Source organism: Manis pentadactyla, chromosome 1 (assembly GCF_030020395.1).
Source record: "Manis pentadactyla isolate mManPen7 chromosome 1, mManPen7.hap1, whole genome shotgun sequence".
Classification (NCBI taxonomy): domain Eukaryota; kingdom Metazoa; phylum Chordata; class Mammalia; order Pholidota; family Manidae; genus Manis; species Manis pentadactyla.
The window spans coordinates 102,852,882-102,867,572 of NC_080019.1; the positions used below are offsets into that span (position 1 = coordinate 102,852,882).

The 14,691-nt window shown below is 38.9% G+C and overlaps 1 protein-coding gene across 4 annotated transcripts in view; it reads right to left on the minus strand.

Annotated features, from left to right (window-relative positions):
• Window positions 1–14,691, minus strand: part of TNIK (TRAF2 and NCK interacting kinase) — a 370,493-nt gene that overhangs the window by 272,078 nt on the left and 83,724 nt on the right. For all 4 annotated transcript variants that reach the window (XM_036930924.2, XM_036930923.2, XM_036930922.2 and 1 more), the window contains exon 2: window positions 13,180–13,245. In XM_036930924.2, the coding sequence (XP_036786819.1) occupies window positions 13,180–13,245 (66 nt within the window). The remainder of the gene's footprint in view (window positions 1–13,179; window positions 13,246–14,691) is intronic.

A 14,691-nucleotide genomic window follows, 5' to 3' on the forward strand; every position in this document is an offset into this window, starting at 1 on the left:
GATTGTTTATAGTTCATAATGCGTGATCAAAATCGAAAGTTTCTGTGATGACTGCCCTTGTACTGTTCACCATGTAAGAACTTATTCACTATGTAAGAATTTGTTCACCATGTAAGAACTTGTTCGTTGTGCTTCAGAAGATCGGAGACTGATGAGAATTAGGCTTGGGGTGGATTAATGATTGTGCATCGAGTCCCCTGTACAGAATTTTATTGTTGTTAACTGTTAACAACCATTTGATCAATAAATATGAGAGATACCCTCTCAAAAAAAATCTGTAGAGAATAGTGAATAATGTAACCCTTATTCATGGAAACAGAAATGGAAAGTCTTTACAGAAGTATCCCCAACTTGCATTCATGATAAATTATCCAATAAGTAGTCTGTATTCTGATACTGTAGTCAAGTCCCTTGTACTAAGAAAATTTAGGCTGTCTGACCATGAGTCAGGCTCCATCACCTGCTTGGGAACATCAGAGAGGTCATTTTTAAGCTCAGGGACCTCAAGCTCTTCACCTTAACACAAATCAGTGATTAATTACCCACATTACCCAGAGATTCTTTCCTGTCATCCTCTGTTTCATGATCCCTCTCCACCCTCAATCCCAACACAAACCTAGGTCCCCCTTAGAAGGGGGACTATCTGCCATAGCACCACACCGGGTTACAGGTAACTGGCCTTCCCTCTGTTCAGAATAGAGAAGAGTACAGATTATGCACCTGGCAAATATTTGCATGGTCTCCAGAGCAGTAAGATTCATCCATTTGCTCTCAAAAGTACACAACTGCAGCTGAGAGAATAAATCAGTTCAATTCAACAAACATTTATCAAACTCCATGCTGATTGCAGTGTCTTTGGGGGGAAAAAAATCACCCACCTGGCTATTGGAGCTGATTTTTGAAGAAGTCTAGAAATACACTCTTCCCTCCCCTCTCTTACCAAAATCAAATCATGGGAAAAGATTAGCAACCAACTCCCACAAACGATTAGCACAGCAGCATTTCATATTGTAAAATGGAACTAGTCCAAGGCATGCCAGTTGCTCTTTGTAGAAGGTAAAGGATTCCCTTCTCATCTTTCTGGGAAAACAGCATTGTGCTCATTGTAGAAAAACATAGTGTCTCCACTTAGTAGGAAATCAGTGATTAATTACCTAGCCATCAACCACCCTTCAGTATTTTGGATATAAATACTAGAAGAACTATTATACTGTAAAAAGTTATGGCAACACTGCTTTCTATTCTAAAATCAGACTTATCAGTAGTTTACTTATAATTAATTCTAAAGACGCAATGCAAGGTCAGGGCAAATCCAATCCCTGCTGAACATTTAAGGAGATTTTTCTTCCCAGATTTCTTTCTGGTAAACTTCTGAGTGGAGCTAAGAAAATTTAGGCTGTCTGACCATGAGTCAGGCTCCATCACCTGCTTGGTGACATCAGAGAGGTCATTTATAAGCTCTGGGACCTCAAGCTCCCCATCTTTACAACAGGGGTAATCACACCTCTTTTATCTCATGTGTGGAGCTACTGCAAAGATGAAAGGAAATAATGAATGTGAAGGTTTTATAAAAAGTTATAATCATCAGTATCATCAAGGTTTAACTCTCACAGTCCTGAAGACACCGCAGAAGGAAAACCGAAGGAAACCCACCTCTGTTCCCAAAGTGTGTAATGATCCTTACGAGTTCACATGAGCTGTAGCCCCGTGTTTAGCCACAGGGACAGGTTTAGAATCATGAAGTCAGTTTCAGAAAGAAGGGCAAACATTTTTGCCTTATCCTATTGTTTTCTGTTAAATTGTATGGTAGGTGGACACTGTTTTTATTTAGTTTATCAGTATTTGGTGGCTGTTGGATATTAAATATTCTATTTAGTGTCAGTCTCCTGATTAATATGCTTAAACAGTTGAGAAAAGGACACGTATTCTGCTGAGACAGGGTGTTCCCAACTCAGCAAAACAGAGGAGTGGCATATTTTAAGTTGATATTTTTAACCATCTACTCTTTGGGGCACTAGAGAAAATGTAAGGTAACATTCCAGATCTCAAGGAGCCCAGACTTTAGAATGGGAACAGCCAGACAGAACATTACAAAAGCAGTGATGTGAGTACACTGAGAGATCAGCGTGTGTTCCAGGGTGCAGGTGGGGGGGCAGCTGCCTGTGCCAAGTGTCGAGGACACAGGGTAGCTAGCATGGATAAACAGGAACTGTGTGCCATGTACATGAGTACCAGGCAACGTGACACCACAGAGCGCACGGTGACAGGATGGGCCGAAGATGAGGCTGGAGCAGAAGGCACAGATCTTGTCGTGAGGAACCTGGGACTGGGGATGTAGGACGTAAGTTCTGTGGGATCGATGAGTGGAGGGGAGTATCAGGGAGATAGGCATGAGGGTCACCCCAAGTATCCTCCACCCAGATCATTCTGTTATTGTATAAAATACTGGAGTTTCCTACAGGGAAACAATAACAAAAACACCATTTTCCAGCTTAAACAGAAAACAGTTGATACATTTAAAGGTAAAGAGGAATCTCATTTATAATTGTAATAAAAATAACCAAGGCCCTGAACATTTTTATAGAAAAAATGAATACACTCAGGATTCATACAGAATGCCTGCAGATGTTTTACTGACCTCTACTACTACCTGAGAAGGATCATTTTATTTAGCATAAACAGGGCAGAAAAATCAAGAGCCTCAGCCTGCTTCAGTTTTCAAGAACGAGATGCAGTCCCACCGGCACCAGGCGACTAGCCACCTGGTGGGTGATGCGGCTGCTGGAGAGCCATCCTGGGGAACAGGACTGCTGGCAGGCGGACAGATGGACGAGGCCATTCCAGGGCAGCCAGTGTTGCAGGAAACCAGCACCTCTATCATTAAGTTTGTTGGGAATATTTTTTAAAAGAAATAATGGGCTGGGTGGAGGTCAGGGAATGGTGAATGGGGAGTTACTGCTTAATGGGTATAGACTTTCCATTTGGGATGATGGAAAAGTTCTGGATTTGGATGGTGGTGCTGACCGCACAGCAATGTCAGGGTTCTTACTGACACTGCACAGTATTTATGGTGGGCATATTGTACCACAGTGAGAGAGAGAGAGAGAGAGAGAGAGAACATGACAGAGGCAAAACTGAAAATAATACCATTCCTAGTAAATCCAGCTAGGAGCCTCAAACAGCAGTTCCCCCTTATCCACAATTTTCCTTTCTGCCGTTTCAGTTACCCACAGTCTACTGCACTCTGGAGGCCAATGATGCACCTTTGGATGCGTCATCAGAAGGCCAACAGTAACCTGATGCTACAGGACAATACCCACGTCATTCACGTCACTTCATCAAGTCACATAAGCATGTTACCACTCTCACATCAGTACGGAAGGGTGCAGACAGCACAGTAAGATATTTTGGGAGACCATATTCACATAAATTTGATTATAGTATAGTTATAATTGTTCTTTTTATTATTAGTTATTGTTGCTAACCTCTTACTGTGCCTGATTTATAAACTAAACTTTATCATAGGTGTATGTATAGGGAAATACCTAGCATTTATAGGGTGCAGTACAATCTGGTGGTCAGACATGTACTGGGGGTCTTAGAACATATCCCTTGGGGATACGGGGGTACTACTCTACTGCCTTCTATGATGCACAGACCAAAACTGAATTTCTTAAGAAATATTTTGAAGAGAAGCATCAACTGGAACCTGCCAAAGGCTATATGTCCCAATGGGCTATATTATGCGATTATGAACAAGTATTCTAAAACAATAGAGCACCTTCCCTTTAAAGGAGACTGAGGTCTTCACATATGTCAGTTCATAACTCTTCCCGGTCTAGAAAGATGATACTTGTGTTATTATCATTATTATTATGGTAGCTGTTTTGTATTTATTAGGAGTCCTCAGTGAGCCAGCTGACATCCTTCCTTCCTGTCCTGCAGATGGCAACAACATAGACAGCAGTTCTATGCGTTGCCTTGGAAAGTAAGCAACAGGATCACATGAGAAGCAGTGCCCAAGGCCACGGCACTCAGCAGAAGAGGTTGTGCTTGGCTGATCTGGAGGGCCTGCCAATGCTCCCTTCGCCCATCCCAGATCCTCACCACCAAGTAGGGCTCCTATTTAGTAGGGGCTGCACATTTCTTCCCAATAGCAGATATTTATTTTTGCACAAAATATCCAAGTGGATGCAATAAAATTACATTTGAGGTTAAACCATAGAGATAAGAAATTCAATCTCAGGACCCTAATTAATTGGCAATTCTTTTCAAGAGTCTCAAATGTTCCCCACGTACAAAACAGTTAAAACTGTGCACAGCCCTAAATTCCATGCCTATAATCCTGGCAGAGTTTTAAGTTACAGGTTACAAATAACCTCAAGAAATGGTAATTTCATGGTAACTATTCATTGTTCAATTACTTGAGACTGCGTTATAATCAAGTCATTAAGGGTGTTATGAGATCTAAAAACTAGAAGTCACCAGGGTATTATGCATCTAGTCATTTGGCAACACACTGATATGAGATGGAATGACAGTATTTTGAACTAAAGCAATCTAAACACTTCAAATGAAAGGTAGGCATATGTGTGCCAAGCTGGTAATAAGACGCTTATTATAAAGATTGATGCTGAATAAATGATTAAATGAGGTAAACAAAACCCCAGGATAGAGACGAGTAGCAGAGACTCCCCCTCAAAGCAGAGACACCAAAAAGAGCCCTTAGACCACCAGAGACAATACATTAAGCGCAGTGGCTCTCAATTCTAGCTGTGCATTAAAAGCATCTGGAAAATTCTAGAAACCAACATTGCCTAGCCCTACACCAAGCAAAACCAAATCTGGAGAGGGGCCCAGAATACATAGTTTCTCAAAGCTATCCAAATGATTTCTAAAAACAATGAGGCCTGAGAACCACTAGTAGCAATAAGAAATCCTACACAGTCCCCTGCAGCAAGTCTTGGTAGCAGCTCTGGAGGTCCCTGCCACCTAGCAAAGAAAGTGACCCTTCCATATGGCTTTTGACCCACAGGCTCGCACAATGGTCTTTCCTCTGTGCTCACATGGCAACCATCTAATTCATTACATCAGACAGATCATAGCATGAGGTAGTATGGTCTTGAGCCAAATTGGATGGAGACATGGCGATCTATGAGGATGGAAAGCTCATCAAGCCAATGCATTTCAAGGTTAAATAATTCTCCTACTTATTGGGGAGAAGTAAAATTGTTACCTATAATTCTGGCCAACTGCAATTAAAGTACTCTCTGAGACTAAAAAATAGTAACTAAATAATCTTAAAGTCTTGGCTATAGTCAAAGGAACCTACGACTCACAACAATGCTTTGGATGTGTTATAGCACCTCAGAGGTGTTTTTTAAATGTTTATTTGATGTTAAAAATTAGTTTCTGCACTTCTAGAATAATAGTACTTGGGTATTTTGGCAGTTACAACATTTTTAATTGAATGAAACCCACTAGTACCCTTGCCCATATCATTAATTTACTTTAATGATGAAATGTGTTACTATAAAAAGAACAAAAATTCATTTTAAAGGCAATTGACACATTAGACTTGGCCCAAGAGCCTGGTTTATAAGGTAGTAAGAAAGACAGACCTGAAGCCACACTTTACATAAAATGTCCCCTGACCCAAAGGGATAGGATGACATGGAGGCTGCAGCAATGGGAAAATGGGCACTCAGCTATGGTCTAGGATGACATTAGCCATCCTGATTTTCAGTGTTTTATGAAATACTTCCAAGAGGCATTCGTAGGGGTTATTTGAGAGGAAAGGGGAGATTCCACACTTAAATAAATTGGGAAAATACTGGGTAAAACAAAGTAATACAAATGCTAATGTTCAAGAGGAAAGATTGGTTAGGGGGCTATGAAACTTCTTCAATCACTCTACTCTTTTTTTCATAGAGCTGATCTTGGGGTTCCACTGATTACACACTTGGGGAAATGTGACTAACTGGTTAAACAAGTATCAATGACTCAAAGAAGCTCAGGCAAAGGCAAAGCCAGAGAGAATTCCACTCAACCCAATGGCCCTTGTTTGCTCTAACAATCACAAGAAAGGAAAGCAGGGGGGGGGAAGGAGGGATGTGTAAGAATAAATCTAGCAAAGTCAGGCTACCCAGAGGAGAATATCATTTACTTGGTAAAACACAGCATAAGGATGAAGAAGAGAAAGAACAACATATAAATAAACTTCCCTAGACTTTGGTATACAGGACTCCGCCACCTACCCTGTAATGAATGGCAATTGCAATCATCAAAACTTAAGTGTACACAGCAGTTTAAATTTACCAAAGTACTTTCATAGTCCTTAGTTTATTTCAACCTTACCTGTAACCTGGTGGGGTATAATCAGAAGTATTTTATTCTCATTTCACATATGAGAAAAACTGAACCTGTAAGTGGTTTATGGTAAGTACAACCTAGGCGAGTTGGAGGTAGAACCCAAACCATGACAGGCCCCCAGCTCCTTTGTGAGGTCCTTAGTGCCCACGCTCCTTACAAATCCTACAATAAAGGCTCTCTACTTAGACTATGTACTCTGTTAAGAGTAAATACTGCCGATTCTCCCCCAAGATTTGTAAAACACAGAGTTATTTAAAAGCCACTCTCACCCCACTTAAGTTCCAGAATGCTACAACCAATTCTTATTTCCTCCTAATAATCTACCTTTTCTTTACAAATTATTGAGAAGTTGGCATTTTTTAAAATAGTAAAAACCAACTACATTACCCAAATGGCAATTATATCAAGTGCTATATAAGATATGTCAACAATGGGATTTATAGGAATAATGCAATTCTGAGCATACAGAAATACCAAGAAATTAAAGATAGAAGGTGAAGCACAAAAATCTGTGTGTTTCTGACTTTATCTTCCATGAATGCTTCTTTCAAACCATAAAATCTACAAAAATATGACCTTGGAAAGAACTAGTAAGCCAGGCTCCTACTGGCACATGTGCTGGGGAAGAAGAAAAGGTTACTGTAGGCCTGCTAGGTGTCAGGTGCTGGGCTGAGGGCTTCCACACACATCGCACTTAAGTTTTCAGAACAACTCTGCACTGTACTATTACTAACAGATGAAGAAATCCTGACTCGGGGAATAAATTGGCTATCTTCAAACAGCTAGACCAACACCTAGACTGAGGTGGAACCAGACAGGAATCCCCCTCAGTCCTGCTCTAACATCATTTTTACTACATTACTTTCCACTTAGGAAAATGTTAAATTACACTCCAAGACACAAATGCCAAGGCCTCTAAGCTTTTCCCAAATCCCCCTTCCAGTCTGTTCATATCCCCACTCTGCCTGAGCAGCATTCATTTCTCCATATTCTACACTTCCACTGTCTCTGTTTGCATACCAGTTTTAAGAGTTTTGCTATTTTGTCTTATTCTTACAGAAGTGGTTCTCAGCTGGGGACAATTTTGCTTCCCAAGAGACACTTGGCACTGTCAGGAGAGAATGAATCGTCATGACTTAAGACGCTACTGGCCCCTCACAGGTAGTGGCCAGGGAAACTACAAAACACCCTGTAACATCCAGGAGAGCCTCCCACAGCAAAGGCCTAACGACCCAAGATGTCAACAGGGCCAAGGCTGAAAAAGCCCTGCCTTGAAGTGATAATGTGATTTAATAAATGTGCATTAGTTTCCTGCCGTATAAAATCATGAGTAACTAAGACAATATATATGAACATCTTTAGCACACAGCAAGCACTGAGTCCTAATTAGGTCATCTGATTGCACACTTGTGTAGAGTAGGAGCCACTTTGGCGGGCTCTGCATTCTCCCACACAAAGCACAGAGCCTTTATTTTTCCATTGGCAGTCAATGAATATGAAATAATGTGTTCTTTATACTGCAAATTCTTGATTTTTAAAAATGCCACTATTATCCTATTATCTAAGAAACACCGACTCCCATACCCCTTACCAAAAAAGAAGTGAATAGAATAATTCACAATTCATTAGAACAGACCATGAAAAGCTACAATGCATCCTGAGTATGTCATCCAATCACCTCCATAGCGACTATTAATACATTTATTATTAAAATGCTTTGTCTTACTTTAACAGAAGATACTGAGATTACAATATACAGACTTGAGACAATCTCATGCAACAGGCTCAGATTCTCCTAACTCTTATCAGATCAGTTCTGACCATATCGATTCTCAGGTCTTAAGTTGAATTATTCAGGAGCACCCTTAAACTGCAATCAAACACATCAAATAAGACATCAAAAGTCAAATCTCTCAATGAGTACGTCAAAACTGCTTGACATAACATCTCAGGTGATGATCTTTACGTCTTTTACTTTTCTCAGTTTATGTGAGTTGGAGTCAGCATGGACATACTAAAGTAAATGATTACAAAAAGCTCTAGAATTAGCCTTTACTCATTGTGACCCTACAACAGGATTATCTGTGATCGTTTCTGTTGCACTTCAGAAGGTGTGGCCCCAAAACCCTGAACTTCAGAATGAACCCACACAGTTATTAAAGGGGTAGATTCCTGGAACCCACCCCAGATGTACTCTGAATCAAACTTTCAGGCATTAGGCCTGGAAATCTATTTTATAGAGTTTTTACATTTTTAATAGTACTTTAAATTTTTTCATAGTTTAACTATACCTTTTTAATAGCTTCCCAAATACTCATTTTGCACACTGAAGTTTGAGAGCCTCTGCCAGGATACCAAACCCCCAAAATCGATTTGCCTCATTTTGTGAATATCCAGTATGGGTCTTGCTTCTACAACCATCAACGATTCCTTTAATATAAAATCCACATTCACCTCCATCAGAAAAAATAGCTAGAGCATTCTGCTGATGACTTTTGTGCAAATATGCATTTCTAAGTAAGCAGACCGACATCTTATGGGAAACACTGAAAAAAACTGAGACTGAATATGAAAAGAATTATTAAAACAAAATTCAATCCTGGGCCCCGCAATGGTCAATACCTACTGTGTGCCAGACTGGGAATACAGTAATGGCTAGTTCCCACTCTTATTTTTCTCTTATTTGTGCATTTGAATTATTTAATATATACATAAACAAAGAAGTAAGATAATTTCAGGTAGTAGCGAAGACTTGAAGACAACAAAATAGGTTGGTGTGATGGAGAAAATCTGTGGGTGAAGGAGGCAGAGGCACTGGCTGACTGCGTTAGATGTAAGGACAAAAGCGGTTTCCTTGAGGAGTGAACATCTGAGCTGAGACCTGAAGCAGAGGGAGGCAGTCAGGACAGGGTGGGGGGAACGTGTTCTAGAGACAAAATTGTTGCCACAAAGACCCTGAGGTGAGAACAAAGTTCTCATTCAATAGGAATTAAATCAGAAATCCAATAATCTATACAAAATGTTTTATGAAGTAGGAAACTATTTAAAAGTTTAAAGCATTATTTTTAGCACTATACTAGCACTAGAATAGTTTCAGGACAGAAGCTGGGATAATGAAGGGCCTCAGGTTTATGTTATATGTGGAATTAATTAAGCAACTGAGGCTATTTTGCCTGGAGAACAGAAGACACAAGTATATATTTGGGGGAAGGAGGGAGAAGTCGTCTTCAAATATCTGAAGGACTATGTTCTTACAGGAAAAAAATTATTTTTCTTAAAAGCTGTGAGGATATAGAACCAGCTTGGAATGGTAAATATTTTAGGCAGGAAGAATCATGGAACAGTATGACAATGAACATTCAAAAAGAGTTGTAGGAAAATGAACTGACTGGGAGACAATGCATTCCACACGACCACAGGTGACTGACCACGGGCTGAGCAGACAGCTGGCAGAGGAAAGATTGGACCAGATGATGTATAAAGACTTTTGCAACCCTTTGAAAACATGCACACATGCAGGCACACACATAAGCATGCACACACTCATAGAGCTCTCACAAGCACTACAGCCACCAACATGGCCTCTTTACTTCACGCTTTACAACCTTAAGGAGACCTTTCAAGAGAAGCCTGGGAGAAACCAAGGAATCCACCAATTCCCAATTCACATTGTCACCCTGGAATAAAGTATGTCTCCATCTCTATAGTAACCAATACATGTTTCCAAAGGGCAAGTTAAGAAACAGGATAGACTAATAGTCATTCATGAAATCTACAGCTAAGATTTAGTGGTGTTTTAGCAGTAAACATTAAACATACATAAAGGTGATTACCCTATTATAGCAAAAGCGTGTCTGGTTCCATTAGATGCCCATAGGTGGCACACCAATAAATAGCCAGAACCTTTCACAAGTAGGTGGCCTTTTGTTGATTTGTTTTTTAATGGGAGCCATGGGCCCAGGAAGATGGTTTCCTCATCAAAAGTCCTGTCAAAAAATCATTACTCTTTATTATTTATATATTCTTTCCAGTAAATACAGTAAAAAACAGATATTGAATTGCCACTTGACCACCTGGGACAAAAATGCTAAAGGAAAACAAATCTAGCCCTCCAAGAACAGACAGAGCAAGCTAGACTTGGAAGTAAGACAAGAAGAAACTTTGAAAAGCTAAACACTACTAAATGACCTTTATATAAAATATTTATATTTTCACATCCAAATGTAGATATCTTATATGCAGATATGCTTTAAGAAATATTCTCCTGATATCCACACATTTTTTTGGTTTATTGTATTAAGTATGTTTCTTAAAAACCAGTTGTAGATACAATTATATTATGACTTTCTTAGGATAGCTTATAAAAGAAATTCATGATGAATCTTTCCATATAATAAAGACAATGGCTATATAATTGTTCATACATTTTATGAAATCAAGGAATACCGAGAAATGGACATACATGAAAAATAAAGTAAAAGATTTAATACTTAATATAAAGAAAGTACATGCCACACAATTTTTTTGTATAAGAATTTCTTTGTAGGGCTATAAAATTTCTATTTATGCCTACAGCATCTTAGAAATATACCTAGTCCATGAAAGTTAAATATAACCTACAATGTAAAATAATCACTTTCTTTAGATTTATTTAGGTTCTTTAATTTTTCTTTAGGTTCACATATATTTTAGTTCAGCTTTTGCTATTTTATTAAGCTTTAATCCTTCAGAACTCAGGTAACAGCAGGATGGAATCAGTGGCTCAGGAAACCCAGGTGTCTCTGTTCATGAGCAAGAACCACCTAATACTACCTAGGTTGCTTAGAAACTGAACTCTTCACTGAGTAGGGAGTTTTAATTCTTTAGATAAAGCATACGAGTCCCCAAAGAATTTCTAACTACACTTCTTCTTGACTAATGCACAGAAAAGTTGTGATGCCACAAAACAGTACATAGGGCTGAGAAAAGAGAACAAGCCCCAACTCCAGTGTGCTCACCATTAACATTGTTTGCAGTCTCCCTTCAGCCTGAGAACTACCAAAATTTTGTATCAACCACTAAGAAAATGGCACCCTTTCAAATAATAATGTTAACAATATAATTGGTAAATGTTTTTCCTCTCTAAAAAGATCTGAGACCTTGTTTTCTTTTTTTTAGGTAACAGACAATTAGGGATAATTCTGGATTATCCTCCTTAATATTCTCATCCTTAACTGAATGTTGTTGGTATCTTCTCCTACAAGAGTGTACAGTCCACCTCCAAGATTAGTGCACAAAGCTGTCAGTCATCTCCCAAATAAGTATTCTATAGGTGAGAGGCACACAATGGAATGGCTCTAAGAAATGACACCATAAACCAAGAGCTTGCTACAAAGTTGCTCCTCCATATCGACAACAAATCAGAAGTAATTTTCTCCCTAAATCAGACCTTAATTTATTAGCTCACATTAATTCACAAGTTCAATCCAATTTCTCAAAATGCAGAAACACAATCTTTCAACCTAATTATCTGCATTGAAAGTATTTAAAAGCATTTGCTGAGACACATTTCTTTCTCATGTCAGACAGGATCAACGTCAAGTGAACAGCTTGGGTAGACTACATTCTGTCTAATTGCAGGGGGTTTACATTTGAGGAATGAATTGCTTCTCACAAGGAAGAAATTTTCCCCTGGAGTGGACAACAAAGTACACCTCCTGGTAAATAAAGGTTTAAACATGTACCTGTTTATAATTGTGCTTTAAAAACTAGATTCTCAAGAACACTGTGTGTGTACATGAGCACACACACACGCACATGCACGCACACACACACACACACACACACACACACTTGACATTCTGTAGAACTGGGAATATTACTATCTGGATAATAATTTTATTACTATCTACAATTGCAGATATTATGTACAATAATTTTAATCACCTAAGAGAAATTTAGGGCTCAGAGGAGGATTTTTTAAAATAGAGTAAGAAAGAGAATTTCTAATAGAAATGCTATCCCAGATCACAACCACTGAGGAAAATGATGGATAGTTCCCAAGAAATAATCATGAGGAAACAGTTTGTTTTGAAGGTATTTATTACAATAGATCATTCACTAAACACCCCTGAGTTTTAGTCCAAAAACAGTTCATTTCCATTTCCTTTTGATAATCAGAAGGAGAATCAACCCACACTTCCAAACCACCATTTTTTTTTCAGGCCATTTACTGGGGGAAAATATTTTTTAAAAGCATTTTTCAGGTGAATCTGTAAGCAAAAATTAGTAAAAGGGCAGGAAGGATGTCTTACTGCTCAGCTCAATCCTCTCTTGAGGCTAATTTGATTTCCTCTCTTCCAAAAGCAATACTGCCATTAGGTCTCTGCTCTGTCAGGTAGCCAGTCTTCTCCTAACACTGTTCACTAAACTCACTGAACTCGTGTTCTAGGACAATACCAAATCTCCTTTTTCCACTGTGATAACTTTAATAGCTTAAATTTCTCAAGTAAATGGCATCCTCTACTCCTTTGAAAACCAGTTCTGGCAGTGATTAAAAGTGAAGGAAAGGAAACACTTTGAAGAGCTTCAAACATGCAACATCAGAGTTCATTGTCAGATATAAACACTATAATGTAATGAAGGAAAATACCCAAATGAAGAAAATGGAACTACAGATATATTTAAAAAGATGAAGTTAACTAACAAGCACATTATTTCATTTTAAATCTGTTATGGGGCATATATGAGCAAGAATAGACAGCCCCACTATTCAGCCTTCATGAAACAAAACTATGCATAAGTCATATTCAAACTCAATCAGCTTACCTTATAAACTTGTCCATATGTTCCATTTCCAACAAGTTCCACCAACTCAAAGATCCCTGCAGGGTCCTGAAAGAAAATAAAAATTCAAAACAATATTCTAGGCATTGTCTTAATCAAAAGCAAATAAATAAGAACTTTGGCTTTGGGGGCTCTTATGTGTTAGTATTAATTAATATGAAATTTTAATTCAGTTGCAGCCATGAAATTAGTCAAAATCCATTTTGTTTCTATTTTACATTTCTATGAAATGTGTTTAAATCAGACAAAAGGAGACATGACTTCCACTGAAACAGTGAGAAAGAATTAACACATTTCTCACTTTCAAATGGAAATACACTTTTTTTGCAGGTACATCAGGATAAAGTGAAAGACTCATCATCCTGGGGGGTTCTGATTCTTCAGATCTTCCTCTTTGAAATTTCTCAGCTGCTCATCAGTTTAAAAAGCAGTATTCCTGTATTGTGGGGCAAGGTAGTCAACCGTTTCCAAGAGAAAATGGGATCAAAATAACTTCCCCTCTCAGAATGTTTTTCTTTTGATTCATGCTCGCTCTGTACAATACTGCCTCTTTAAAATCTGCTTTTGCTCAGGGCCTCCAGGTCCTCTGTACCTGTAGAGTACCTGCAGGATTTAAAATATAAACTAAATTGGAGAATTATGCAGGTTCTTACCACCAAAGAGGTGTCTACTAACCCTCAGAGTCAGCTAAATGTGAGAGTGGTCAATAAATGCCCAATAATTGCTGTTATTAGTACTGAATTACTATCCCAAAACGTTGAAAAGAAAAATCAAAGCCTATAAAATTCAACTCAGAGGCAGAAATTGACTTTGACCTCTCCTGATTCCTAACTGGACAGAAACTTGTTTCTTACGGGCCTAAATCACGAATCACAAACTTAAGACACCCACAGAGGCCAGGAAAGTAAAGTAAAAGAGTAAAGTGGGCCAGCTGGGGCCTGAGACAAACTGAAGATGTCATGTCTCCTTCAGGGAGGGTCACCCAGCTGGAACCAGTGGCCCTCAACATATGAGCATAATATCGCCAGGTCTAAAGACTTTTTTCAAGAAAAACTGAACATTTTGTTTAATGTGAGATCTCCTACTATTTAAATGTTCAGTACTAATTCACTTTTAAAAAATACTCAAAGGGACAAATTAAAAAGACTGCAACCTCTGTCCTAAAAAGAATTTACTATCTCTAGTCAACACTTTTACCAATATTATTATGGAGGAGGAGGGGCAGCAGAGGGAAAGCCTAAGCTCAGGAGTCAGACAGACCTGGTTGACCACTAGCTTCGCCTTGATTGGCTGTGTGATTCTACAAGGCCCTGGGAGAGCATCTTAGTCTCTGAGCAGATAAAAGAGGTAGGAGGTCTGCCTAGCAGAGCTCTGATGAGGAGTAGTGAGGGCCCAGCACCGTACCTTACACATAGTCAGCAACCCAGTAACATCTAATGAAATCATTTTAGTGGGAGGAATTTCGAATTTCAGGCATAGCATTTAAAGGGAGAA